The sequence below is a fragment of the Sander lucioperca genome, chromosome 14 (assembly GCF_008315115.2).
Source record: "Sander lucioperca isolate FBNREF2018 chromosome 14, SLUC_FBN_1.2, whole genome shotgun sequence".
NCBI classification, from domain to species: domain Eukaryota; kingdom Metazoa; phylum Chordata; class Actinopteri; order Perciformes; family Percidae; genus Sander; species Sander lucioperca.
Genome location: NC_050186.1, coordinates 19,782,733 through 19,810,145, shown reverse-complemented (window position 1 = coordinate 19,810,145; position 27,413 = coordinate 19,782,733). Strand labels below are relative to the sequence as shown.

General features: G+C 41.4%; 4 protein-coding genes across 6 annotated transcripts; all 4 read left to right on the top strand.

Moving 5' to 3' along the window:
* Positions 1-466: 466 nt before the first annotated feature.
* usf2 (upstream transcription factor 2, c-fos interacting) lies at positions 467-8,396 on the top strand. 3 transcript variants are annotated; one of them, XM_031295755.2, is made up of 11 exons: positions 471-1,189; positions 1,884-1,927; positions 2,158-2,324; positions 3,220-3,339; positions 3,744-3,900; positions 4,180-4,267; positions 4,533-4,577; positions 5,079-5,137; positions 5,230-5,321; positions 5,858-5,986; positions 6,937-8,396. In XM_031295755.2, the coding sequence occupies exons 1-11, from the start codon at positions 1,152-1,154 to the stop codon at positions 7,024-7,026; spliced, it is 1,029 nt and encodes a 342-aa protein (XP_031151615.1). In that variant the 5' UTR covers positions 471-1,151; the 3' UTR covers positions 7,027-8,396. The 3 variants fall into 3 exon arrangements, with proteins under 3 accessions (XP_031151616.1, XP_031151615.1, XP_031151617.1); XM_031295757.2 differs by having other exon boundaries at positions 479-1,189; positions 2,212-2,324; XM_031295756.2 differs by lacking the exon at positions 4,533-4,577 and having other exon boundaries at positions 467-1,189.
* Positions 8,397-8,616: 220 nt separating this feature from the next.
* On the top strand, positions 8,617-13,712 carry tekt2 (tektin 2 (testicular)). The gene is made up of 10 exons (XM_031295758.2): positions 8,617-8,726; positions 10,437-10,596; positions 10,746-10,871; positions 11,099-11,304; positions 11,382-11,525; positions 11,629-11,743; positions 12,004-12,111; positions 12,267-12,410; positions 12,546-12,625; positions 12,877-13,712. The coding sequence occupies exons 2-10, from the start codon at positions 10,441-10,443 to the stop codon at positions 13,079-13,081; spliced, it is 1,284 nt and encodes a 427-aa protein (XP_031151618.1). The 5' UTR covers positions 8,617-8,726; positions 10,437-10,440; the 3' UTR covers positions 13,082-13,712.
* Positions 13,713-15,519: 1,807 nt separating this feature from the next.
* LOC116047499 (free fatty acid receptor 3) lies at positions 15,520-17,003 on the top strand. Its single transcript, XM_035991137.1, has one exon. The coding sequence runs from the start codon at positions 15,928-15,930 to the stop codon at positions 16,927-16,929; it is 1,002 nt and encodes a 333-aa protein (XP_035847030.1). The 5' UTR covers positions 15,520-15,927; the 3' UTR covers positions 16,930-17,003.
* A 4,725-nt stretch (positions 17,004-21,728) lies between these two features.
* LOC116047500 (free fatty acid receptor 3-like) lies at positions 21,729-22,912 on the top strand. The gene has a single exon (XM_031296354.2). The coding sequence runs from the start codon at positions 21,924-21,926 to the stop codon at positions 22,908-22,910; it is 987 nt and encodes a 328-aa protein (XP_031152214.1). The 5' UTR covers positions 21,729-21,923; the 3' UTR covers positions 22,911-22,912.
* Positions 22,913-27,413: the final 4,501 nt, after the last annotated feature.

Below are 27,413 nucleotides of genomic sequence, written 5' to 3'. Positions count from 1 at the left end.
AATAGACATTGCAGTCAAAAATATAAATGCAAGTTAAGTAAGTGAGATATATATTTATCTCAGTCGTGGTTATATTATTCGCTGTAGGTTATATTTTTTCTGCTGAAGACATCATGTCTGCTGACAGATACATATCGCCTCAGCTGAATATGATGGAAAGGTTTGACACTGACTGCACAAAGACAACATGATCCCCTCTAACTGTTCTCCAACTCAACCTGTCTTGTCAATTTGAAGTACAAAAACAAGTACCAGCTGCCCAACACGACATAAAACAGTGAATTATGAGAAGCGTTATGTGCGCTGCGCGTTGGGTTATGGCATACATGGACAGTTTTTGTCATGTGGTTTGTGGGAAAACCCGTATTGGATCTCTGTGGTCACCTGGGCAAAGAGAGGCTGAAAAAAAGTAGTGCCGTTGAGGAGCTGATTGTCTAGATTGTTAGATAATACTGTACAGATTATTAGGATTCCATGGAAAATATATATGATTGTGTCCAAAACAAAAGGCATATCATCGCTGGGTATGCAAGTTTTAGTGCAGAAATAAACAGAGGAAAAACACGACAATCCATTTAACCACCAAAACTATTTGCATTCGAGGAGTCGCGTGAATGCTGGGTTACTATATCTGAATTCTTACAAAGCCAGGCCAACACTTGCAGTGAAAAAAAACCCACACATTTTATCACATATTAAAACGAACAAACTAGTCCACTCCGTATCTTATTGGCCGCATGTCGCCGCAGCTTTGTGCGGATAAACAGCAGCTGTGCGCCCGCGGAGCAACAAAACGGAAACCCAGGGACAAAAAGATTTCCAACGAACGATTTAAAAGGAAATAATCTTTCCGCCGTGCATCCATCAGATAATCTAAAAGACTTTAACGATCTTAACCACGCAACCGGAGCACCACCGCCTCCGTGAAGCTGCATAAACACCCCGGAGTGTTTTTTTTGTTTTCCGCACAGACGCAGACGACTCCCTCCTGCTCGGCAGCGGCCTCCATTTTAGCTCCTTGCCCGGTCGGTGCCTCACGTGTCCTGGACTGTCTTTCTCACATGACCCGTGTGTTTGTCCCCGTGATCAGCGCTTCCATCTCCGTAAATCAGTGTCGTTGAATAGCAGCGTTTTACACCCGCAAAAACTTCATGGATATGCTGGAGCAGAGTCTGGACAGCTCGGCGAGGTGAGAGGCTGCTGCCCACTTCCTGCTCAGCCATGGCTCCCTACACGGCCTAAAAGCTTTTTCTCCTTACAACGCAATGCTCTGTTAATAACCTGTATGGCCCAGATACTTTTAATATGGGTGCATTGTTTGGTTTTGGTTGTATCAGTGTGCAGCTTGCGAGGATGATGCGTTTCTGCACTTCTTATAAAGTCATTTTCAGCAGAAACTGTGCGTCATTTTTGCAAATCTGTAACACCACAATGATTTTTATTTATCAGACAAGAAAGACGAATGCACTGCAGCAACTTGTGTCTAATTTTCAGGGTAACACTTAATTGCACGGTGCTGTTAACGTTACCCTCCCTGATGCAACTCTTGAAGAATTAAAATGCTTAAATCGAACAGCAGGAGGGCGGTGTTAAGAGTATTATAGCTATTTGGAAAGTGTGTCTTGTCTTGTGCAGTTAATCAAAGCACTTAGACTTCAGTTTTAACTATCAAATAATTGTAATTTTCCTTCTGGAAGTTGCAGAAAACATGATTCGTGTCACGCCTGCACGCCAGTTCTGTATCACTTTATTTATGTCTAACCATCATCTCCTCGTGTGGCCACCTGGGGGCGCGCTTCATCCACAACTGGTTATGACAGCTTGATCCACATATACATTTATGATAAATAATTGACTCACTGTTTTTCTCTTTTTGGTTGTAGTCACGACAAACAGGAAACTGAAGAGGTGGTGCAGTTACAGGAAGGTGGGAGCCTTGTTTCTTCTAATTCTAAACAAATCATCTGCTTATTTTCTGAAAATAAAATATGTGATGCACATTTAGGTTTTGGATGCTTTGAGACATATACGAGTCTAAGACTTGATCTTGAACCAATATTCTTGTAAAAATCCTACTTTGAGCAAAACGTGTACATGTCTTCAGTGCAGTCCATACTCTGCAGAAATGCATCCACTCACATGTGTTTTTTTTTATAGGTCTGCCTTGGTGCACAGTCACAGATTTGAAACATGTTGGCCTGTGTGTTGCAGGAGAGACGGTGGGGGCGGAGGAGCAGACTGCAGTGACCATCACCGGCGTCCCGCAGGCTGCGTTCGCTGACAATGTGCAGTACCAGTTCCGCACAGAGAACAGTGGAGGACAGGTGAGCATGGAAAACCTCTCTTCTGCACAAGCAGCATTCACACCGCTTCAACAGGTTGAGAGAAACCCAACGCTCCACATGCCTGCCATGCCAAGTTACAGATGCTTCGCTATGATTGGACAATTGCTGTTTGGCAGAGGGGTTAAGCTAACGGCTACTTTAAAGTGCTCATATTATGCTCATTTTCAGGTTCATAATTGTATTTAGAGGTTGTACCAGGATAGGTTTACATGGTTTAATTTTCAAAAAACAACATATTTGTTGTACTGCACATTTCTGCAGCTCCTCTTTTCACCCTGTGTGTTGAGCTCTCTGTTTTAGCTACAGAGTGAGGCATCTCACTTCTGTCCCATCTTTGTTGGGAGTCACACATGCGCAGTAGCTAGGTCAGCACTACAAGCCAGTCAGAAGCAGAGTATGAGGGCGTGCCACGCTAGCAGCTAGGCGAGCATTATAACGTGTGTTACAAAGTGACGCACGTTTGTCACAGAAGTAAAGGCTGGACTACAATAGAGCTGTTTGGAGCAGTTTGTGAACAGTGTTTTCTGGTAAGTCCCTTTTGGGTGGACTTTGGGCTTTTTCACTTTGTACACCTGTTACACACAAAAAAGATATGTTACAAAATAAAGGAAAGGGAAAAAGCCAAAAAGCATAATATGAGCACTTTAAGGGTTGAAGTTCAGTGTGCTGTTAGGGTTGATTGCAAGGCCCTTGGTAAATATGTTAGAATGACACGGAGGTTGAAAAAAAAAAAATTAGTCTTGACAATGTTCACACCAGGCAATTTTGTAGCAACTAATTTGAGGTTGTGGAGTAAAACTTAGAGAACTTCCAAAGAACCCCCAGTGTGATCACTTCTTTTTTTGTAAACTTTTACTCTGTGCTGTGTCCCCAGGTGACGTACCGTGTGGTTCAGGTGACAGACGATCAGTTAGAAGCAACAGCTGATGGGACTGGAGCTGTCAGCGTTGTCTCCGCTGCAGCGTTTGCCGGAGCTTCTCAGGCTGTGGCACAGGTGAGGAAATGTACCGTGAGACTGAAGCAAGTGTAAAGATGTGATTTTTGTAGCATTCATATGGTGTGCACATCCATTGCTAAAATGACAAAGCAACAAAGAAAAGCTCAGTGTTAAACTTCGCAAAAATGTGTTAACATGTAGTAACTTCAACACATAGAGTAGAGCACTTTTTGGTGAGTCCCTTTATAACAAGAACCACAGCTTTGGTTCTTATTCCACCTTTGTGCCTAGAACTAGAACTATGAAATAGTAAGCATGAAATAATTTTTTTTTTACTTACTCTACCCTTATCATAATCATTACTGGGGTGGTGGGATGTGAACACTTGCAAAGACATGCACAGCCTTACCATAAATTATATATTAGTTATTTACTGTTTTACCGACTCCACCTTTTGCCAGGCTGTTATCCAGAACCCTTTCAGTAACGGGGGCAGTCCTGGCGGGGAGACTGTGGGAGGAGAGACACGTTTTGCTTATTTCCCTGCCGCCACCGTCAGCGATGGAACAGCCGTGTCCGTGCAGGCCACCGCCGACCCAACGATAGCACAGGCAGGAGGTGAGAAAACAGCACCTTGTCTTGCAAAATGTGTGGGACAGGATAGAACGAAATACATATGCGTCAACAGATTTTGTTAGATGAATCAGTAACATTTTTAGAGATATTCCAGGATGGGATTCTGATGATGATTTACAAAACTAATGTATGTGCATCATTAGGCTTACATTATTTCCATTTTCCTGCCGTCCTTTAACTCTGATCACATTCCAAAAATGTGTAATTCAGTCATCACTTGAGGAGAACTTTATTTTTCATCATTTGTCTCTTGAAATCCAGGCCAGTTTTACGTGATGATGAGCCCCCCTGAGGTGCTACAGACAGCAGCTCCTCGTACCATCGCACCGCGCACACACACCTACACTGCGTGAGTATAACAAGACACTATTGCATCCCTGAAGTTACCAAATCACCATAACTCTCCCCACGTGTTTGGCCGACTTCTTCTCCCCTTTTTCCTGTAACTTCACGGTGGATCGGCTGTTCTTTACTTCTTCCTTCCCTTTCTGGAATGATTAGTTTTGTCATTGTGTGTACAAATGAAGATACAAAAAAATAAAAATCAATATCCATCACTTAAAACATCCAACATCTGAAAACCACACTCTGTCCTACTTACCTGCCATCCCCAGAGACCTTGGTGAAAGCGAGATGTTGCAGCATGGCAGTTCAGACTGGTGAGATGAACTTTCACATACGCCCCCACCCTGCCCCCATCATGTGTTGTAGAGACAGACGTTTGGTGGCTCACTAATCAATCATTAGCATCCTTGTATTGTGAATAATATGTTGACAGGTTTAGCTAACAGGCAGCTTTAGGCTAGCAGTATCCTGGGACTGAGTCCCATTAGCACAAATAAGGCTATTAGCAAATTATACATCCTAATTCAGTGGCTGAATCCCACAAAACCTTTGACCCTCGGAGGACCTGAAGGTTCAGCTGTGCCTGCGCCTTCTTCCCCAAGGCTAATTAAGACCAATTAATGGTGCGTTTGGGCCCTCCTTGTCAACCAGCCAAAAATTATAACGGAAGCCAAAGAATTTGTTCGGATTCATTTGACATTAAAGATTTTTTTTTTTGTTAGCTGGATTCTAGTTCAGGTGTTACATATTTGGTTAATATTGAAAATTGGACAATTTATGTATAATGTAATTGTTTGTTTTTGCTGTCTTTACAGGAAGGTGGACGGTCCACGGGCTCCCAGAGATGAGCGGCGAAGAGCACAGCACAATGAAGGTATGTGGTCACTTGTGTTATGTGTGTCTTATTTTTGTCTTTGTTAGAGATGATCGTTGAAGTCAAAAAAAGTTTATTTTCTTTCTTTGCAGTGGAAAGAAGAAGAAGAGACAAGATTAACAACTGGATTGTAACACTTTCAAAAATCATCCCTGACTGTAGCATAGACAGCAGAACTGGAGCGGTGAGTGCAGTACAGAAATCAGCCCTCAAAACAATGTTTTCTAAACGGCCATATATATTTTCAAAAGTAAAATAGTGACAGTTAGCTACCTGTCTTTTCGATTAGATTAAATCTGGCTCTAAAGACCAGGTGTTTTGAGGTCAAACTGCTGAAAGGTCCACATTTGGCCTGAGGGGTGGGGGTGGTGCGCATTCACAGAATGTATGCGGCATGTGGATGCACCGACAGTGTTGTCATTTCTTAGAATTCCTCATGGGGGCGACAAACTACGCACTATAGCTTTAAGTAGTATTTGTATTAGGTATGTGCTGCTTATTCAGTTTATTAATCTGATATGGCTCCACATGGAACCAAAAGTTTGGCTTAAGGTCTCTGAAATGGTTTGGTCACTGGAGTAAAGTTGGGTAAAGATTTATGTGAGTGACAATGGGAGGGAAAAACTGAACGGTAAAAAGGAAGAATTAGCAATAAAGCAAGTGATGAGTCATATTGAACCCATTTGGTCTTTTAACATCTCAGTGGGCTGTTTTTCTCAGAGTAAAGGAGGCATCCTGTCCAAAGCTTGTGACTACATCCGAGAGCTGCGTCAGAGTAACCAGCGACTGCAGGACAGTTACAAAGAGGTGGAGCGAGTGGAGATGGACAACGAGCTGCTTAGACAACAGGTTAACTTCCAATATCAACCTGTCTTTCCTTGCTTTCACGCAGCCTAAATTGAATATACATGTCTAACCTATTATTTTGTGTGATAGAAGCAAAACATATAAGATGCAGGGCCTGTCAACACAAGGTTGGCCTTTTTAATTTGTCATGTCGTACTTTTGAGCTACGTGTCAGTATACGTCACACAAAAATATTTAAATTATTTTATCACAAAAGTAAAACGTGAGTAAAATATGCCATACCTCATTCAAAGCCTCTTTTTTGATGCTCTACTTGCTGTCAGTCCAGCTGCATAATAAAATATTTTTTCTGTATAGCACTTTTCATACATATGAAATGTAACACAAAGTGCTTTACAGAACCCACACAAAACAATAAGTGGCTTTGTAACTAATAAAACGCTCAATAATACCAGTATTTACTAAAAATAAAATCAGGGGCTGAGGAAACGCTGTCATAAATCTCATCATATTACAGTGAGGCAACACCAGAGGCAGGATAAGGAATGCATAAAAACTACAACTTGGTATACCAACATACACCAAATAGATAGATAAATAAATAAAGCTCAATTAAAATCCAGATTAAAAAGGTTGGTCTTTAGTTTGCTTTTAAAAGTATAATGCCAATAACGATGTCATTATAGCAACTAACTCATATAGGAGTTACCAGTTTTCAGCTTATAGCGACAACATCCAAGTTATAATTACAGTTGGGGTAATAAACATGAATCTTTCCCATTGCTACTGTCTATCTCAAATGACATGAACACAGTATAACTCAAAGAATCTTGGGTAATATAGGAAAATACAATGTGCCAGTATCCTGTAATTACCACTTGTGTCCACTGTCACAAGTCACAGACACACCCTGACGTTGTACCTTGAAAGCCTTCTACCTTGTTTTCTATTTATTTGTCATTATCTAATTATCTTCCTTTTTCTTATTCTAGATTGAGGAACTGAAGAATGATAATGCACTGCTTCGAGCACAGCTACAGCAGCACGGCGTAGAAGTCAATGGAGATGCAACACCACAGTGATTGTGGACTGGACACATGAAACATCACAAACACAATGTCGCATCCTCCCACCCACCTGAACAATACCATGAAAGGAATAACAATGAGAGACAATTTTCATCCGAAACTGGACCACACAAACGCACACACAAGGCTCGAGAAAAACACTGAAGGACTGCAAGGGCCTCCTCCACCTCCAGCTGTTCAAGGCTGAACGCTCTAAAATCTGTTAACTGTGTAGCTAACTGAACCTCTCACCTATGCTTCAAGGAATACAACCTCAGCACAGCACCACCAAGCTTGCACCAAACTTTCTTTTTACTTTAAATTATGAACCTGCCACAGAAAATTTACTTTTAATGATTTCACCTTTTTATCGTACCGCAAACTTCTCCTCCTATTTCTTCCTTTTTTTGTTGTTGACATTTGCTGTGTTTGAAACTACTAAACGTGACACGAATGATAGCTCCCATTTACTTCTAATTTATTAGTGTTTAAGGAATGTGTACACAGAAAGAAAAGCTGATTCTAGAATTTACTTTCCCCAGCAACAAACGCATAATGGGCAAATCGGATATTTTGATCATGCTCATCACTGTTACTAAGGATAGTTTTACTGTCTGTGGATGATGTGTATATAGTTTATCTGTGTACAATTTGAGGTAACTTTTTCAATGTCTGCCTCTTTACACTGACACTCCAAGCACCAGGCAGAGCTCACACATTTTATAAACATAATCCAATGTCGGTAAAAAACAAAACAACTCGTACTTCTCTGAAAGTCAAAGTAAAAGCAGCTTGATAGCACAGGCATGGAGGTTTTATTTTTTTGTGCAAGGCCTTAATAGAAGCCTGTTGGGAGAGTCTAGGTGTTAAAATAGCTCAGGTAATGAGGATAGTGCACTGGCGAAGTGGTTCCCAGACTCAATGAAGTCTTTACATATAGAGTTTAGATCTCTCTTGTGTCCCCATTAGGTGCAATGTACAGATAAATGAGAATAGGGGGATCATTTTTAACGGGCATTAAAATATGGTTGGTTTGTATCTGCTAATCGGTCACTGGTGTAATGCACTGAAATAGAGGTTCAGTCATGAGAGGTATTGGTTAGAGACCAGCCTCTGTTTGGTCCAACAGTCCTGCTGCATTTTAGTGGACATCTGAGTTGGCTATTTCTGCAATCTTCCCTAATTCTTTAAAACTTTGGGAACCTTTGCTGCTGACAGAAGACCATAAAACAATCATGGTCAGGAATGTGCTGAGTAGTTTGGAAGCGAGCGATGATAGTAACTAACCAGCTTTTGTCTACACTGAAAGTCACCACAGCATGGAAATATAACCACTGGCATGAGTAATTCTGATACTACAATAAAACAAAAGTGTTTATACCCGAGTGTTGTTTATCGCAGATGTTGCCTACATTTTGTGTGGTTGTATGAAGTGTTGTTAGCCGGTTTTTAAAACGTAGCATATTGTCTGTGACACTCAAGCTAGCTAACTGGATAATAAGAGATTGGGGTAACGTCACCTTCTTTACGTTCCTTGTTGGCTGATGGCGTCATAGATGGACGTTATGAACGTTGCCACAGTACTTTAATTATTCAAATATTTTATTCGAACGTTGTGTAGGCTCGTTGCCTGGATACGGCTCGAGTTGTTGCCATAGGAAACCTTGGCCAAAAGAAGCAGCACGCACCGACTATCTGAACATTCTAGAATTCGGGTGAGTAAAATTCAATGTTAAGAACCTTTGAAATTAGATTTTAAAGTCGTCGTCGTCGTCGTCATGGTGTTTGAGATTCAGCGTTGTAAACAGCTATGAGAAGCTTCATGTTTTGGGAGTAACCGTACACTTCATGGTTTTGTCACCTCGGCAAGGTGGAAGTACAATGGAGATCAAATGAGCCGTTTATGGGAACAGTGTTATTTGATGGTTTAAGTAATTTGCTCGTCACTATTGCTTCAAAGAGATTCCCCTCATGTCATTCCCACACAAGTTGTTACTAGTGTTCTACTAGCAAACGCTGCATTCAAACTTATACTTCGTTACATATACATGAACTGTGCATATATGATATGGTAACAACACAACACCCCTCTGAGTCAATTTTATTTTTATTATATATATATATATATATATATATATATATATATATATATATATATATATATATATATATAAATAAATGGTAATGCATAAAATATTATATAACAATACACTTTTGGGTAGCAATACATACATTATTGACTTAGTCATATGTTATGTAAAAACTTAATCGCCAAATTTCAAAACTGATTAAGTACTTATAGTGCACTACATAATATATTTCCCTTGGGAGAACTGTAGTAAAGTACAAGTAAAAATCTCACAAAATGGAAATAATTAAAGAATAGTGCTTAACTTAATGCAACTTAATTTCCCTAACTGCACTTTGTACATCACCCTCCTACATCAACTTTGGTTGTTTTCTGGGTCATTCAGACTGTGCTAAGGATAACATAATGTGATCAGACTTTTCCTGCCAAAGGCTATGGGCTACTTCTCTTTCCTCTTTGAAACTAGCTTTATGATTTAGGTAGTCTCGCATTGCCAGTCTTTTCTCCACAGTGCTTTGGAGTAAGGTCTGGCTATACCACACATACATTCTGGCATAGGAGAAAGAAACGCTCTGGGTTGTTTACATTTCTTTAAAACCAATCACAATAGTCTTGGGCAGTGCTAAGCTCCGGACGCAGCAACGGTGGCTCTGCAAAATAGTCTTGAAGGAACTTGTTTTTGCACCGTGCAAAAGAAAACACCACATTAAATATTAAATGAAGTTAACTGGTCACACAGAGAACAGTAACGTGAGTTATTTAAATTAGCTGAATACATGGTTAAACTTAACTTACCAGTGTATCGCTGCGTAGAAAGAATCCACCAATTGGTCTCAAAACGTCCCAGTTACATAGTAAATGCCGTAAACATATTTGTAAATCTTTACAATCATTCCCTTAAAGAACCAGGCAGGCCTGCCTTATTGCACGATCCAAATTTTCTCCAAAACTTGCCATTTTTAGCGTGTAGCTTGCTAACTCGAAGTTTGTTGTTGTTGTTTCCCGAAGCGAACTGATTTTACACGCCGGACGTCAGGCAATTATCCTGGAAATGTACTTCCATTGATCCACACTATGATTTAGGAAACCCAGTTGTAATGCTATTTGAAAACAGATCTGTGTTCAATGTATATTGACTACTAATGCAAATTCTGCTGCGTCATCTCTCACTGTCCCTTTGTGCTGCATGTAGTAGCTCTGTTGGACTTGTACCATGTTTGTCTGCGTTTACTGTGAAACTCAACTGGGCATCAATATGCTTCCCAAAACAAATCCTGCACATTCGACTGTGCTCGACAAATACAGTGATCTGGTTGTTTGCATGTTACTGCAACAGTAGGATGTCTGCACTTCCTGCAAAGCCTGGCCTGCGCCACATTGTGTCAGAGTGGATCAGCAACAACCACCAGCTGTCTGCCACAGCACAACATGAGCGATATGTATCTAATGGGATCCGGCAGGAAGGAAGGTCACTACGCAACGAGACCAACTGTAAGGTGGGTTCATGTTGGTGAGAAAGCAAAACAGTCAGTGTCACTCTAGATAAGGTATATTCCATAATTCCATGCATTGTCCACACATTACTTTATATATCCAAATTGTATTAACCTCCCCTCAGTCATTTTCTTGCACCTTTTCTCTGTAGACAACCTGGGATGAAAGTGATACCTCTCGCAGGTTGAGTGACCGTGTGTGGGATGTTGCCCGGTGGAAAGAGGCGTTAGAAACCTGTGCACAGAGAGTTGACGAAGAGATGGAGGCTCTGACCCTGGTGATTTGTCCAAAAACTTCTGAAACAACTGAGAGTTTGTCTCATTTTATAATCATAATAGTGCAAAGATGACAGCCTTTTTAAACTGTTGGACCCATTATATTTTTTTGTTTCCCTTATAGGAAGTATTAATACTCTTGGAATCCTTCAATTTAAGAGAAAGTGAAACTGTTCCTTTAATAAATAACAATCATATTCATACTCAGTCATGATGTGTGTTGGGACAGTCTAAAGAGCAAACCGAGCAGGCCCTGGCTGCGACTGCTGTTCCCCTGGAGGTTGGCAGTGAATGCTTGACGCTTAGGGACGGACGGCGAGGGTACGAGCTTGCCACTGACCCAGTAGACGAACAGCTGAAAAAAGAAGTGGAGCTTATTGAAAGAGTGCAGCAAGTTCAGCAGCAGCACATAGACAAGGCCTTTGAGCAACTGTGGTAAGAGACGCTATGGTGCAATTCAAAAAGTGCAGAGGGGCCATTTTTTTCTCTGACCAGTTTGTTTTTGTTCCCAGTGTTTTGCAGGAGGCTCGGCACCAGCTGACTGCTGACCTCCAGAACAAGATGGACGCCCTGGGCATTGATATGTCCTGCCTGTCACTTACTATAAAGTCACCTCAGATCTCCCTGAAGACCAACCCAACTCGCATACCATCGGGGTAATCTTCGCGATGAGGGTGCATGATGCAATGATGCTTTCTTTTTCCAACTTTCCTGGTTAACTCAAACCTCATTAGCTAAATGTTATTGTCATTGTTGTAGTTCCTCCACCCCCGAGGAGTGGGTCCAGTTCAGCCAGTATAATGTGGCTCGTGCCCAGGAGGCCATGCAGGTGTCACAGCAAATGAGGGAGGACATGAGTCTCACCAGAGCCCAGGTGTGTATAATGTAATTATACCTGACAATATTTGAAGTGCAAATACTACCTGGCAAAATAATTGTTTGCAACATCATTCAGCTCAGGACTAAATGAAACACTGACAGTGATGCAGGCAATGTTAAACAAAGAATTCATGTTTCCCTTATGGGTGTTCTTAACTATCTGGGGATATCGTGCACCGTTTCTGCTTTAATTTCTTCTATTGTGTCAAACATGGCACATTTGCAATTAATTCGTTCTCTCTCCTGTTGTTTTAGCTGCAGAATGAGTTGGACATTCAGCGCCGTGCCACAGACTTTGCTCTTCGTAAGCGCAATCACCAGGAAGAGCAGGCTCGTGATGAGCTGGAGTGGCAAATAAGAAACGTTAGTTATTATAATAGTTTTATAATAGCAGGACTGGGGATTTGAGATTAAGCATGCAGGGGCTGCAGCAGTTTTAACTCCAGCCATGTTCCTCCTAGGTAAGAGATTATTGTTTATAGTGAAGTGTTTCTGACTGTCTGTACATCTGCCTGTAGACTGAAGATGAAATGGCAGAAATGGAGAGTGACATCCACGGCTTAGATGCAGATCTGCAGGCAAAGACAGCCTCCCTGAAACTGGCTCACACTCGACTGGAAAACAGAACCAACAGACCTGGCATGGACCTCTGCAGAGATGAGGTTTAAATAAAGCACAGTGTAGTTGATCAAATATAGAATAGTAGGAGTAGCAGTGAAAGTAACAGTAGTGTTTAGGTCAGGTAAGGTTGTTAGGGTTAATGTTCCTTTAATATTTTCCTTCCTGTTTGTTTGCAGGTGCAGCACGGCCTCGTTAATGAAGTCCAACAGCTGGAGGCCACAATCACGGCTCTGAAACAGAAGCTTTCTGAAGCTCAGTGAGTCAGAGTTTTCTTTTCTATGATCACCAATTGGAGCTTATAGGCTATTCACATTTTTATTTACCGGTTCATCAGCAAAAACTTTTCAAGCAAGGTTGCACATACAGGGAAGTCAAACACATTCAACATCAGAACACACACACAAAAAAATGTACAGGCCTACAGAAATTAAAAGTAATAAATAATAGTTGTGTCCTAGTCGGAGGGTTTTCACCCATGTTTGTCTCTCCCATCCCATGCTCCCTCAGGCACTCTCTGCAGAAGATGAAGCTGCATCACTCCCGCATGCTGCAGGATCTTTCCAGAAAACAGGAAGCCCTGTCTCTGGAACAACGAAGCATGAACACCCGCACCCGCCTCACATCACCATCCTGCAGTGAGAAAACCCCAGTGCTGCTGGTTCCACTAACAAACTCCAGTGGCAGGAGAAACCTGCAGCTGCTAGCTCAGTAAGATGATGGTATCCAATTTTTGAAGGGAAGGGACATAACTCAACAAATACATTAAGCCGATTCGTCATTTGTAGCTTAAACTTCATGCTTTTAGCCCTGTAGCCAGTGATTCGTCCACACTTGAGATACATTCAATTCTCTTAGTCTTAAATTAATTCCCATTACTGCTCAAGAACAAAACACTTTACTGAATTTATTTCAACAAGAACTGTAATCCTCTCCTGACCTGTCGAGACCTTTATGTGGTTAGTTTGCTTTGAGTTGTGTTAACTGATCAAGTATATGTACTTTATCTGGTCTATTTAAGTTTTACCAAAAAAAAAAACTGGATTATATGCTTGTTTCCTCCCGTCTTAATAAAACTCAAAAAGTCATGAAGATATTTCTGGCATCTGAATGTATTTATGCATTTGAGGTTGTCTTTTTTTTGTGTGATTTCGTACAATAATTCATGTTCATGACTGGTAAGGTCATTACTTTTATTGACCATTACATCTAATGGCTTTGTTTTGCCTTTTCATATTGTTTGATCAATTGATGCTGTTTGGAGCATGAAGGAAAAAAAAGGAAAACAGGCACTATACATGGTCCCTCAGACAATAAACAATAAAAACCCTCACCTACCTAAGCTGTTATGTCTTCAAACAGATGTGTTTGTGTCAGTTGCTGCATTTTTACGAGGATTCAGACGAGAGAGAAAGATCTGTTTTTAGAAAACGTTTAGTCTGTGGCGAGGGAGATCTACTGCAGTAAATCACAGGATAATACAGTTGTATGCTTGTCTGTAGACTAATGTTTGCATGCTGACTTGATCTGTTGTTCAAAACAGATTCCCAGTTATGCCAGCAATTGACTACAATCAATTACATGTGTACTAATTAAACACTGTCAATTTACCCTATAATTATTACATATTTGGATGTAAAAAGTTACAGGAGAATTTGAAACCTAACTAATCTGAAACTATAGGCCACTATCAAAATAGTACATTTTTAGGTCTTGTCATTTTGGACTAGTTGAAGCATTAAAGCAGCTATAATCAATATTTGTAATATAGCAATTTGCCAAATGACAATGGGACAATGTGAAAGAGGTTGGCATGAACCTACAGATAATCGCCTGAATCCGCAGCGCCCCTCTCGGCTGTACAGGGCTTTATGGTGAGATTCAGCTCATTGTGTAGCTGTCCGGCTCGCAACTTCACCGTTTGGTTCATTCTCACTGCTCTTACAGTGTCTTTTCTGCTGCAGCAGGCAGCTGTTTTCAACTAAATAGAAAACCAACTGTACACTACCTGCTTAGCACCAAACAGCAGACCGGCACAGTTAGAGACTAGCTGGTGAATATAGTGGCTCATTTAGTAGATACAGAGCCAGATATTTCCTTTAGGAGTTGGTGTAGACCAACAACAGAGCTAAAAGAGAGTGAATATTGGACGTACGTTCATCAGGTGGCCAGAAACACGACTCCAAATTAATGAAAATGTTGTAAAGCATGCCATGACAACTCCAACAATGATACGTCAATGTTGTGTAAACAACTTGTTTCTGCTGCCGAGTGGCCAAAGAATCTGTTACTGCAGGTTTAGGTGTTTGGTTCTAGCTTACTACTATATTAAGAATCAGGCGAGATAAGAACATTAGAGCACACTGTGAGATTTATGTCTTTTTGCAATATGAGCACAATTAATCATCGAGACAGTCATATCAATGTCCTTCAAAGCCCTAGCTTCTGTGATTTACAACTTAGCTGTGACAAATTAAATGGCCCTCATGTTGGAAATACCTACTGCAACCTCCTGAAAAACAAAACTGAGAATAAATGTGAGAGGTGAATGCTAATCACTTCAGCTAATGAATAAAGTAAATATGTAGTAATTACATTGCAAGATATCAGAAGAGTAACTATACACACACACATTTGTTTTGAGCTGTGGATCAATAGACTAATCAAACAGATAGCATTCATGTTTTGAACTGCTGCAGGTCTTTTCTTGGAAAAACGCTTCTTGGTATCTGTCATCCTGCTCTAAAGAAAAAAAAAAAATGCCTCTGCAACAAGCCACAGTGACTTTCAGCTCCATTACTCCTCTTACACTCACTCTCACACGCTAAAGAACTCAATTGCTACCATAAAACTGTGAGAAGCGTCGTCATGCCACAAACAAGTCACCGTTTCCCAAAGCCCAACCCATCCTGTCCTCGCATTGACTATCAACTTCAGCACATTTATGACTTTACTACCCGGCCCTCCAGTTCATTTAGACAACCTTGGCTTTAAGGGGATGGCCATGTGCTTCCTGACACGCTGAATTATTCTGAATCATTTCACTTAAGGGCCCAGATGCTACCTGTCTGTTGCCCTCCACCAAGAGGGCAATTAAGGCAGCCTGGTGCCTGCTAAATGCCCCCTGCTTCTGCATGAGTGGATGCATCTCCTTATCTGCATCTCTGTCATCATGTCGTGTGCACCTCGCCCCCTTCTTGCCCACATGCATCAGCACCTTTGTGGCCACCGCCTCCTTTTTTTTTTTTCTTCCTCACTCTCACCTATCTCAGATGTTTACTACTTCTCAGAGCTGAGTTTGAGAAACCTGGCACTACAGCAGCTCCCTTACCAGCTTGGAAACAAACATTGCTGCCACGAATGGAGAATCTGTCTTTTAAAAGATGTGGTTAATAGAGAGGACACAAGGACAACCGTGCACCTAACTATTCGTCTAATAATCCGTTTGTTTGCTTGTTTTAGTCGAGACTTTCCTGTCAGCTTGTTTGAAGATTTATCCTTGTCATGGTGAATTGGAGGCAGTGCATCCTCTCAGCAGTGTCCATGTCCTAAACTGAAGACATGCAGTTGGATACCAAGGATTACATCGCCCTCTCTGTCTACACCTTCACCTTCCTGTTGGGCCTCCCCGCCAACCTGCTGGTCCTGTTTGTGTATGTGCGCAAGGCCCGAAAGCGTGGCACCACACCCAACGTGGTCTATGCCCTCAACCTGTGCCTGGCCAACCTGGTACTCGTGGCCTGGCTGCCCGTCAAGGCTCTGGAGACGTTGCTTCAGGACTGGAGGCTGCCAGCATCCATCTGCCCCGTCTACAGCTTTTTCCTCTTCTCCTCGCTGTACGGCAGCTGCCTGTTCATCACTGCCGTGACAGTGGGGCGCTACCTAAGCATCGCATTCCCAATTATCTACAAGATATATCGACGGGCTCGAATCTCTTGCTTCATCAGCGCTGCCTTGTGGGCCGTGGTGCTCCTTCACCTCAGCTTTGCCCTGGTGGCTGAAGGAGGGGGTAACTTTGTCTTTAATAAGGGAGACGCCTTAGCCTGCTATGACCAATTCAACACCTCTCAACTGGCTGTTCTGCTGCCTCTACGCCTGGAAATGGCCATCACCTTGTTTATTCTGCCTCTTATTGTGACATCCTTCTGCACCCTGCGTTGTGTCACCCTGGTGTGGCGCTCAAATTTGCGTCCTATGGGGAAGAAAAGAGTTCTGACTGTCGCTCTCTCCACTCTGGCTGTGTTTGTGGTGTGCTATGCACCCTACAACGCCTCGCACATTGTGGGGTTTGTGTTGGAGAAAAACGTTAATTGGAGGACATGCGCCATGCTGACGAGCTCCTGTAATGTTTTCCTGGAGCCTGTGGTCATGATGATGCTGTCGCCAGCAGTGTCAAGGGGGATCATGGGAAGAATCTGTGGACAGCAAAGCCAATTCAGCCATGTTGAGGGGTGTCGGCATCAGTGTAACAGCACTAACGGTGTTGCAACTGTCAGGGCACCACATACACTATCCGGAAGGAGCCAGGCGGGGGCCGAGGTGACGAAAGAGAGTCAGGAGTGAGATCACAGTGGGTGGAGAGACTTCAGAGATTTGGATGAAAATAATCCTGACAAATCCAAAAGGAAAAATGGGATGGAAAGTCTGATAGAAGCTGTTCATCCTTTGTGCCTTCCAACAGCTCCAGAAAATCTACCATCACCACTGGTATCTGGATCAGATCCAGTTTATCAACTCCCAACATATGGACCAGCACATGATCCAGATAATGTTTCTGTGTCTGTCTACATCACAATCTCATCAGGTTACACTTTTTTTTTTTTCTTTAAATGAAATGTTTCTAAAGAAAAAGTTGTATTTGGAGTATTGATGTATCCCATGTCATGTAAAAAGTGACTCATTATGCAGTTTTTCCCTGTGTTTCACACAATGGGTATAGCTGAACATGTTGCTAACCTGTCATTAAAAATGAACTATTACGTGGCGGTCCAGGTTTCAAATTCTCTCTCTCTCTCTCTCTCTCTCTCTCTCTCTCTCTCTCTCTCTCTCTCTCTCTCTCTCTCTCTCTCTCTCTCTCTCTCTCTCTCTCTCTCTCTCTCTCTCTCTCTCTCTCTCTCTCTCTCTCTCTCCCTCTCTCTCTCTCTCTCTCTCTCTCTCTCTCTCTCTCTCTCTCTCTCTCTCTCTCTCTCTCTCTCTTCCTGTTAGATATAAAGGCGGAAAATGCACATTTTTGAAGAAAAATAATTCAACAAAGTTTTAAACCAGTCTGGAAAACAGTGCTGCACTTTACCTCAGACGATTAGTTTGGTGACAAATGGCTCCATCTGGTGTCTGTCAGTTACTGCTCCAAGCTGTAACAGGGGAATCTCTTCAAAATATGCATGTTCTCCTTTGCAAAGGGTTTTTAAATGTTTTGTCCCCCAAAAAATACTTGGAAAAACACAAGCTGTCCTGCAAGCAGACCTTCCCCACAGCAGATATTTGAACTCCTCAAACACAGGTGCAATCACTGTCACTAATTACGGCCGCATTGGGTTTAAACCCATGTGAAGCTGATCGTTAATGTAATTAGTTACACCTGTACCTTTCCTGCTGTGACCATAGACTGTTAATATTACAGTCAATGGCTGTGACGAGTCAAATCATAAAGGCATAAAGATCATCACCAATTTGATGTTTGAAATGAGTGAACATGTTAATTAGCTTTTCTGTCTTTTCACTTGTAAAATGTTTAAACATGTCCTTCAAAATAAAATTAAATAGTTAAATGAATATTACTAACGTCCCGTTTTTGCACAACATTTAAAAATCATCAATGAAATCACAGAAAATGAACAACTTGCTCTGCTGCTTTTAATGAAGCAGAATTTGTTAACAAAGATGAACTGAATCTAGGTGTGTATACCATCCTACTTTATATACAGACTTGCAAATGAAAATATATAAAATACTGTGTCTTGCACACAAACCACTTGATAAACATGTCTGGTCTTTATGCATCTTTAATGTTAAACCTCAGGTCAGCCGGGGATCATTTGACACCATCCAGTAGAACTAATTACAGGTTTGTTGTTGAGAATGTTGTTGTGCAGACGGTTTAAAAAGGGGGCTGGTGAGAGCTGTTGTGATACAAACTGACGACCACAGTGGAGCTGAGTAGTGACTACCAAGGCTACAGACTGAACCTATCTGTTCCCTCTGGCAGAACTGGAGAACATGTCACTAGTAGTAACAGATAACAGGTAAGTCAGACTTATTTTACTGGAATAAATGGGGCGGGAGCTTATGTTCCCACAGTTCCCACATTTCTATGATTTCTTTCCAAAATTAGCCCCTATGTTCCCACATTTCCTTTTTCATAAATTTGTATCATATTTTATCCCCCTAACCCTAAAGAATATTGTGGGAAATGTGGGAACATAGGGCTGTGGGAACATAGGGCCTAATTTTCAGTGAAAAAAACAACTCTTAGAAATGTAGGACCATTGGGCTGTGGGAACATAGGGCTTTGGGACCATTGGGCTGTAGGAACATAGGGCCTAATTTTAAGAAAAATCTTAGAAATGTGAGAAAATAGGGCTGTGGGAACATAGGGCCTAATTTTCAGTGAAAAAAAAAATCTTAGAAATGTGGGAAAATAGGGCTGTGGGAACATTTTTTTTTCAGTGAAAAAAAAATCTTAGAAATGTGGGACCACTGGGCTGTGGGAACATATGGGAACATAGGGCTGTGGGACCATTGGACTGTGGGAACATAGGGCTGACCCCAATGGGGCGACGCCTGCGAGCTAGTTCAGGCAGCCAACTTGAGCTGCACTGCGAACACACACGTGACATGCCTCACTCCCCGTGTCATTTACCAAACACACTCCCTCAATCTGGCAGTCTATTTAAGTTACACAATTTCCCCATCTGTGCCTTGTCAATGCTGCTGCACCTGTATCGCTGCCCGCTGTTAGCCCCACCACAGCATCCACCTGCAGGCTCCGGCCAGGGGGATTATACTTTATCATCACACCCCAATATCTCATGTAAACCCATACTGCGGGGAGTGATGAGGTCGGAGTCTGGCCGCCAAACACAATGTTCTGCTGTTATAATGAACATTTCAAACGTTAGTTGTCTGACTGAACTACCGATGTAGCTGCTGGTGATGATTTGACGTTAATCTGAAACTACTTTGGTGTATAATGTAAAATACATTTTCATGTTTGGCTCTTAAAGTGCCAAAACTTGCAAGAGGGATACATTTGACTCATTTAAGCATATTTTATACAGGGTTTGGTTTGATTTGTAAACATGAAATAGTATTTAGCTTCCTTGATTATTTGAAATTTATATTTAATTGTAGTTCCTTTATTTCACTTTCAATGTAAAACCCCTATTGATAAAATACTTTTTTATTTGCTAAATAATGTGCTTTTGTTGGGTTTATAAACAGATAAAATCTCATAAGAGACAAAGGCTCTAGGACTTAATTTCAAACTCATCTGTAAATAAAATTATCAAAGGAAAGTGTATCTTGTCCTTTATATCAAGAATTGTGAATACAAAATAAAAATTGCAATTTTTTTAATGGGAACCAGTAGGGTGAACATGTACATCTGAGTTCTCTGCCCTCTGGTGGCCAGTATACACTCTCCCTCATGCAACATCTGCTCTTCTCTTTGTCCCCGTCAAAGCCTTTCACACAAAAAAAGTTATGACGACACCCACATCACACCAAGCATTTAAGCGGTTGCTGAGAGATGATGTTTGGAGAGCAAAGATTGTGTCCAGGAGCTTATTACATTTTCCGCTATTGAAGGCGAGATAGCAGATATATTCAGTAGGACATGCATATTAAGAGCAGCCTTGTGATGTGATCAAACAGTCTGCTTCCAGGAGGCAAAGCATGCTGTCAGAGTCACAGTGATGGAGAGCCTGGTTTTTCAAGCTTTACAGAGGTAAGTTCGTCACACTTCTTATAAGTAACTTATGAAAGCTGTACATCTATATTTATTTCCCATTTTTTAAGATTTAAGTAAGGAAATCAAATCTTCCATTATTGTAATGTAATGCATTTAAAGCAAACATTATAATGGGTGATATGACCCTTCATTATCATGAATGGACACTTTAGTTTATTTTAGTCGATCTCACAAAGTAGTCCCCAACATATTTACAATTTACCGGTACTCCTATTTAAGTAGCATACCGTATGCTTAACGCTATAGTGCCCAGTTGTTTAAGGAAATTTAGCCTTTTTTAAAGAAATGCATATAAAGTATTTGTCACCATTTTTTTAATGTACTTCTTCAGTGTGAAGCAGTCAGAGACAGGGTAGAGAAGTTGGGAAGTATTGACAGACTAAGACATTGTTGTTTTGGTCTTTTCATGGGATTTGTTGACAATAAGAAAACAAATATATATATAGAATAACATATCCTTTAACCCCATAACCAACTGAAGGCTGATTCGTGTTCATTTATGTACTGTCAATGTTGTCAATTTGCATCTATCAATTTAAATCCCTGAATTTAATTTGAAAGAGTATGTGGCGTTTTTAAGATGATTATTTCAACCAGTTTGGTTTGTCAGCTATTTGAAGCAGAAGTTCTACATCTTTAATTGCAATAGTTTCAATGTAGTAAATTAGTAGGCTGGTAATTTTAGGAACACCTTTTGTCTTTACTATTTAATTTTGTTTTCTACAAAAGAAAAGAAGAAAGGACTCATTGCCTTTAAGGAGGACTTGAATCTGACCTGATGTTGGTTTTCCTGAATAATCTCTTTTGAAAATCTTCAGATAAATGTAAATGTGAGGCTTGTATGCTGTACACGCAGGGTTTCTTTCAGGAAATTATTCTAGAGGTGGTAAGCATGCTAACATGCTCACAATGACAATGCTAACATGTTTAACGGGTATAATGTTTGCCAGGTTTACTATCTTAATTAAGTGTGTTACGATGCTAACATTTCATCATTAGCATTAAGTACAGCAAAGGCTGATGGGAATGTCGTTTGTTTTGCAGTTATTTGGTTAAAAACCAAAGCAAAGGACAATAATACAAAAATACAATTTTTACCTGATTACAATTCATCCTCCGGGAGCCATGACTGTCTGTACAAAATGAAATAGCAATCCGTCTGATAGTTGTTGAGACATCTTACTCCAAACCACAAATTAACCTTGTTGTGGCACCACAGGAAAAGTCAGCAAGTCAGCGGATAAGCAAATTCAATTGGATTCATCCTTTTGGAAGCATGAATGTCTGATACAAAAAATTAATGGCCATCCATTCATCAGTTGTTGAGATATTTCAGTGTTGACCAAAGCGTTGGGTTGACCGACGTCACCATCCAAAGAGACAATACCAGACCAAACTTTCCTCTTGAAAATTTGATTAGGCTAGATGATTATTCTCAATCAGACATTCAAAAGAGGGAATGTGTCTCTAAAATGTTAACTATTTAGCAAAAGCAGGCTTGAATGCTTTGCTTTTATGAATCATGATTCGTGTTTTCTTGCGTCCAGTGTCTGAGAGAGTCTGAGAATCCCTGGTGTGAGCAGTTGCCATGGTGTACAGTTGGCTGTTGCTTTCCGTCTACATCTTCACCTTCCTGATGGGGGTCCCCACCAACATCCTGGCATTCTGCACCTTGTGCCGCAAGGTGCATCGCAAGGCAGTCCCGATAGACATCCTCCTCCTCAACCTCACCATCTCCGACCTCATCTTCCTGGCTATCCTGCCGTTTAAGATGAAGGAGGCCTTCGACAACAAGGTGTGGATGATGCCCTACGCCCTGTGTCCCTTCACTGGCTTTATGTTCTTCGTCACCATCTACAACAGCACCCTGCTCCTCACAGCTGTGAGTGTGGAGCGCTACCTGGGGGTGGCCTTCCCCCTCAGGTATTCTGTGTGTCGTAGACCTCGCTACGCCGTGTTTGCCTGCATCATGTTCTGGGTGGTGACCTCTCTGAACCTCAGCATCGTCTACATCATACCGTACGCCCAGTTGAGGAAAGGTGCAGACATTGACAACAGCAATGGCAGCACCGCCAGCAAGTCTCCTCTCACCTGCTACCTGTATTTCGCAGAGGACGAGCTCGAGATCCTGCTGCCAGTCCGCCTGGAGCTCTTCTGCGTTCTCTTCTGCGTCCCCTTCTTCATCTGTTGCTTCTGCTACGTCAACTTCATCCGCATTCTGTCCCGTCTTCCAAACATCGGCAGGCGCCGGAGGCTCCGTGCCATTGGTCTGGCGGTCGGCACGCTGATAGTCTTCGCCGTCTGTTTTGGGCCTTACAACGCCTCCCACGTGGTGGGGTATGTTCTTCAGGAGAGTGAGGATTGGAGGGACGTGGCATTGCTCTCCAGCACCTTCAACGCCTGCCTGGATCCATTTATCTTCTACTTCTCCTCAGCTGCTGTCAGAAGCATGTTAAATCACTGCTTCAGGAACATCATGGCAAAGCTGCACATCCTGAGGTGTGGAGGCGCTCCTCACTCTCCTAACCAGAGACCCTCCAAGACTGAAAAATACAAGGAAGCCCCTCTTCCTTGAACGTTCTGGAGTCTGTTTCAGAGAGCAGGTTTAGTGAAAACTCTGAGTTTGTTAACTCTGAGATGAGGGAAACTCTGGGTTTTCTGTTTCAGAAAGGGAGGATAATCAAACCTGAGTGAGAGGGGTAACTCCAGCCCGTTTCAGAAAGAGAGGTAACTTAACCTCAGAGTCAGTTACTATGGTAACTGAGCCTGTGAACCTAACCTGGTCAGGAGCAGGTTTTCTTCAAGAAACCTTGAATTTCTCTCAGTCTCCTCCCTCTGACACAGCGCTCTTTCATTTCCTCATTCATTCATTCATTCAGTCAGTCTGTATCAGGCGCATTTTAGCGCAGTGTGTTATCTGCATGAATAAAAAAAACAGTGTTGGTTTATTAACCATGTTAGGCAGACTATAAAACGTTTTTGTTCCGAACATGACATTTCCTTGTGACGACGATCCCGTTGATGAAGAAGCTGTATTACTTCGCAGAGTTAAACATACTACGTTGGGAGATGATATTGAGGCCCCGACTATAGATGCATTTTCATTTCCATATAACTACCTAGCCTATTTGAGCAGTATCGTTTTTCTTCCCAGTCTATCAGTTATGTATGTACTAGGGGTGGAACTGTACACTGAAGTCACGGATCGGTTCAGACATCACGGTTCGGTTCGGTACAATGGAGGGAAAAGCATAACAAAAATGCAGAAGGCAATTTTTTTATTGTGCATGTCTCAGGCTGTACCACCTAGTGTCATCCAGTCTCTCCCCTGAGCTAGCTGCAACAGCCTGAAGTGTATAAAGTAAGATGTAAACAGTAAACAATAAGTAGGCTACCCCACATCATCTCCAGACTCCATCTGGAACTTGTAAACAAAATAAGACAATCAGCTAGTAGTGTGATATGGGAGACAACTCAGAGATCAGGGTTAGACTCAGAGTTTGTTAAACCTCCTTCCTGAAACGGACCCCTGGAGAAATTATTATTAACATGTGTTTTTGATAGTAGGCTATGTTTGTTTATTTCATGCAAACAAATAATGAAAAAATGAATGGTTGGGAATTGTTATTCCACTCTAACCAATGAAAGGGGCTTTGGGCAAATCCCTGTTGCTGACAGACAAGTTAGTGTGCTTTTTGCTGGTACCTTTTACAGAGCTTAAAGGCAATAAACACTCAAATGTGCATGTTTACTTTCTGTTATTTATCTGCTGATTTTGTTTCTGTAAAGCTGCAACATTCGCAGCTGAAATTTAGTGAGTGGTATCAGCATATGAGTCATTTTCATGTTTATTAATGTGACATTACAGATGTGAAAACATGAAAAAACTGATTTCTCAGAAACACAGTCAAAAGAATTACAACTGGTGTCCATAACAAACGTATAGGACTGTAACATAACGCAGCCTGTGTTTCTATGCTGACAATCACTGAAATTATCTTTAAAAGAAAAGATTTAAATGGAAATACATGTTGGGGGACGAAAAAATACAACCAGGAGAGTTTCATGTCCGTGAGCTTTGGATATAAATAAAGCAGGAAACTGTCCCATCAGGACACATACATACAGCGTCCTAGTTAAATATCCTGTTCTGTGACTCACAGTGCAACAAAAGACACTGTCTAAACAAAGATGAGTGTTTTACAGGAGCGAGGGATAAAGCAATTATAAAACCAGGGGATGTTATACTACACAAGCAGGAAGTGGAGATGGTACACTGCCGAGCTAATATGGAGTTATGAGCACGGACAGGCGGAAGTGTAAACAGAGATTACACTAAGCTGATAACCGCCTTGTGGCCATTTCCTGTCAGTAATAATAAACGCAGCACTCCTATGTGGAGTGCATGTACACAAACATAATAACCCTTTACAGTGTCGTGTTGTTTACTGCACTGAGTACAACAAGTCCTGCTAGTTCAGCAGTGCACTGAGTGTATGTATTAGTTTAATATGTGTAAACCTACAATTTCTAAAAAGTTTAATGCATGGACTGCATGTATAGAGTGCTTTTCTAGTCTTAAACGACTACTCATAGCGCTCGATGGGAACCATTCACACACACGAGGCTTCAGGATGCCATACAAGGTGCCACCTGCTCATCAGATAAACATTCATACACATTCAATTCTGGGTTCAGTGTCTTACCCAAAGACACTTCAACATGCAAACCAGGGGCCAGGGATCAAACCGCTCGATGGTGTTTTAATCCCCCAATGTCTCCTTCCAGGCAGCGCTGCGACCGTTAACTTCAAAGCACCTAACCCTAACCATTGCCTAATCGACTTCAAGGCAGCGCTGCGACCGTTGACTTCAAGGCACCTAACCATTGGCTAATCCTAGTGTCTTCCAGGCAGCGCTGCCTGGAAGGAGACGTTGGGGGCTTATAACACAGATAAACGATCAAACCACCGACCTTCTGTTTGGTAGACGACCACTCTACCCCCTGAGCCACAGCCACCCAGTTTAATGAATTCTTATTTTCTCATGTTCCCCAGCACGTAAAGTCTGCTGAAAAACACTGAATGTTGGATGCAATTATTGCAGAAATTACAGTTTACACTGTTGCTGTGTTTGTTTTAGCTCATATAGCACCGTGTCAGCATCGTTCAGTTCCATGTTTAATTTTGGGCTTATTGCCTTCCAGCTGAATCATATGATACACAGTCCCGTGTAACTCTTTATTGGTCCCATCGTTTCCTATTAATTTCCTGAAAAGTAACCGATATGTAACTATTATTTCTGAGGAAGGTTTCTGTAAAGGCCCATTCAATTTAGTACTAAAAATCTGTACACTTTTATGTATTTCCAATTAATTGTTAAGACCTTTGCCAGTAACAATCATTTATTCAGTATGCATTAGGGCAGCTGAGCGTGCAAAAAGTGTTACTTTGTCTTTCTGTGAAGTTGTAAATTATAAGCAAGGATGAAACTCAAACATAGTTACAATATTCAGTTTACAACAATACTTTTTTTTTTTCTCATTTTCATTCTCATGGAGCTTTTGGCAGAGCATCGTCTCCATTTTACCAATAATCAGTACCTTCCATAGTCTGGCTATCACCAGACCAAGCTCAATCTTTTAAGACTGAACATTAGTCTGGGGAGTCTGCTCTGTATTTTCTACTGCACAAGAGGCGTGATCAACAGGCATAGTTCAAATTACTCTCTACGCAAATGGATAGTCCTTCAACCAATCAGACCAATGATCCGGGTGACGTAGCAGCGACAGTGGCATCAACCGGTTGCTGCGCTTCGGTGGTTGCTATGTTGAATGTAAACAAGAAGCTGCTTGGTCGCTTCTCTATCATCATCTTGTTAAACCTGCCAATGGCGTGCCAGGTGGATAAGCCAGTTTGTGATTGGTTCCCGTAAAATTGTAACGGAAGCAGGATAGATAAACGTACAGGTTTCCAGCCTGAGCTGAAGGGCAAAATCAAATCGCCGGCAGATCGGGCTGGGTTTACCCAGTGTATACCTTGCCAAGAAAGTAAGAAATGAATGGACTCTGCATTTTGTTAAACATAAAGTTTAACAAAATCACATCTGGAATGAAATTAGGATGTATTATTTGTATAGAAGAATTGGTAAGACTTAACCAGAAACACATGGTTCGTTACATATTGTTTTGTGTGATCCTGCGAGTCTCGCGTGATCTCACCAGAATCCACCTGCCGTGCAACTGTATAAACACCTCGAGGCAGCGATACCTGATGTGAACGTCATTATTAAATTCATTTTAGGATTGTGCGCACAGTGCAGACAGCATGCACGTGTTGAACAGTGATTTTCATCCTGCTTATGTTGTCAAAATATCAAAACAAACACCCGTTTCATACATAGAGTATTTATTCAAAAAAATTAAATATGACAACCAAATAAAAAGGCTCAACTTAGGACCAGGATCAGATGAGTGTTAAGACAAAAAAAAGGTCTTGACATACAGTTTTACTTCTAAAAGTGACACAATTTAATAATCAGGCAAAAAAAAGAAGCACATTAATATACTGTGAAACCCAAAACATTGTTTTCTTTTTGAGTATGATATGCAGCCACCCACAGAGGTTTAAAGATTTATTGTTGTGGGGAATCCCTTAACATGGGAAACGGGCACTCGTGGAGTAACAACTCAACCGAAGAACTATCGCACGTCTGTAAACGTCTAAATTTCACATTAACAGATAAAAGAAAAAATTTAAAAAGGGGGTCAGATAGAGACATGCATACATACACTAAGGGGAGGCCAGACAAAGTGATTGCACAGAAACTTTACAATTGCTTCATTATTGCTGTCCATTCAAGAATAAACATACATTAAAAAGGAGGAAAATACGTGTTTACAGGCAGTAAAGGGAGGCATCATGTCCCTGTAGAAATAAAGAGAAATAAATAATGCTACATAACGTCTAAATTGAGCTACTCGTTACCTACAGAGCCATGAGTGTTCCCCTATTTATTTTTTATTATTTAGAAATGTTAGTTTTTAGGTTGTGCTTGAGTGCCCGTTAACTAAACTGATC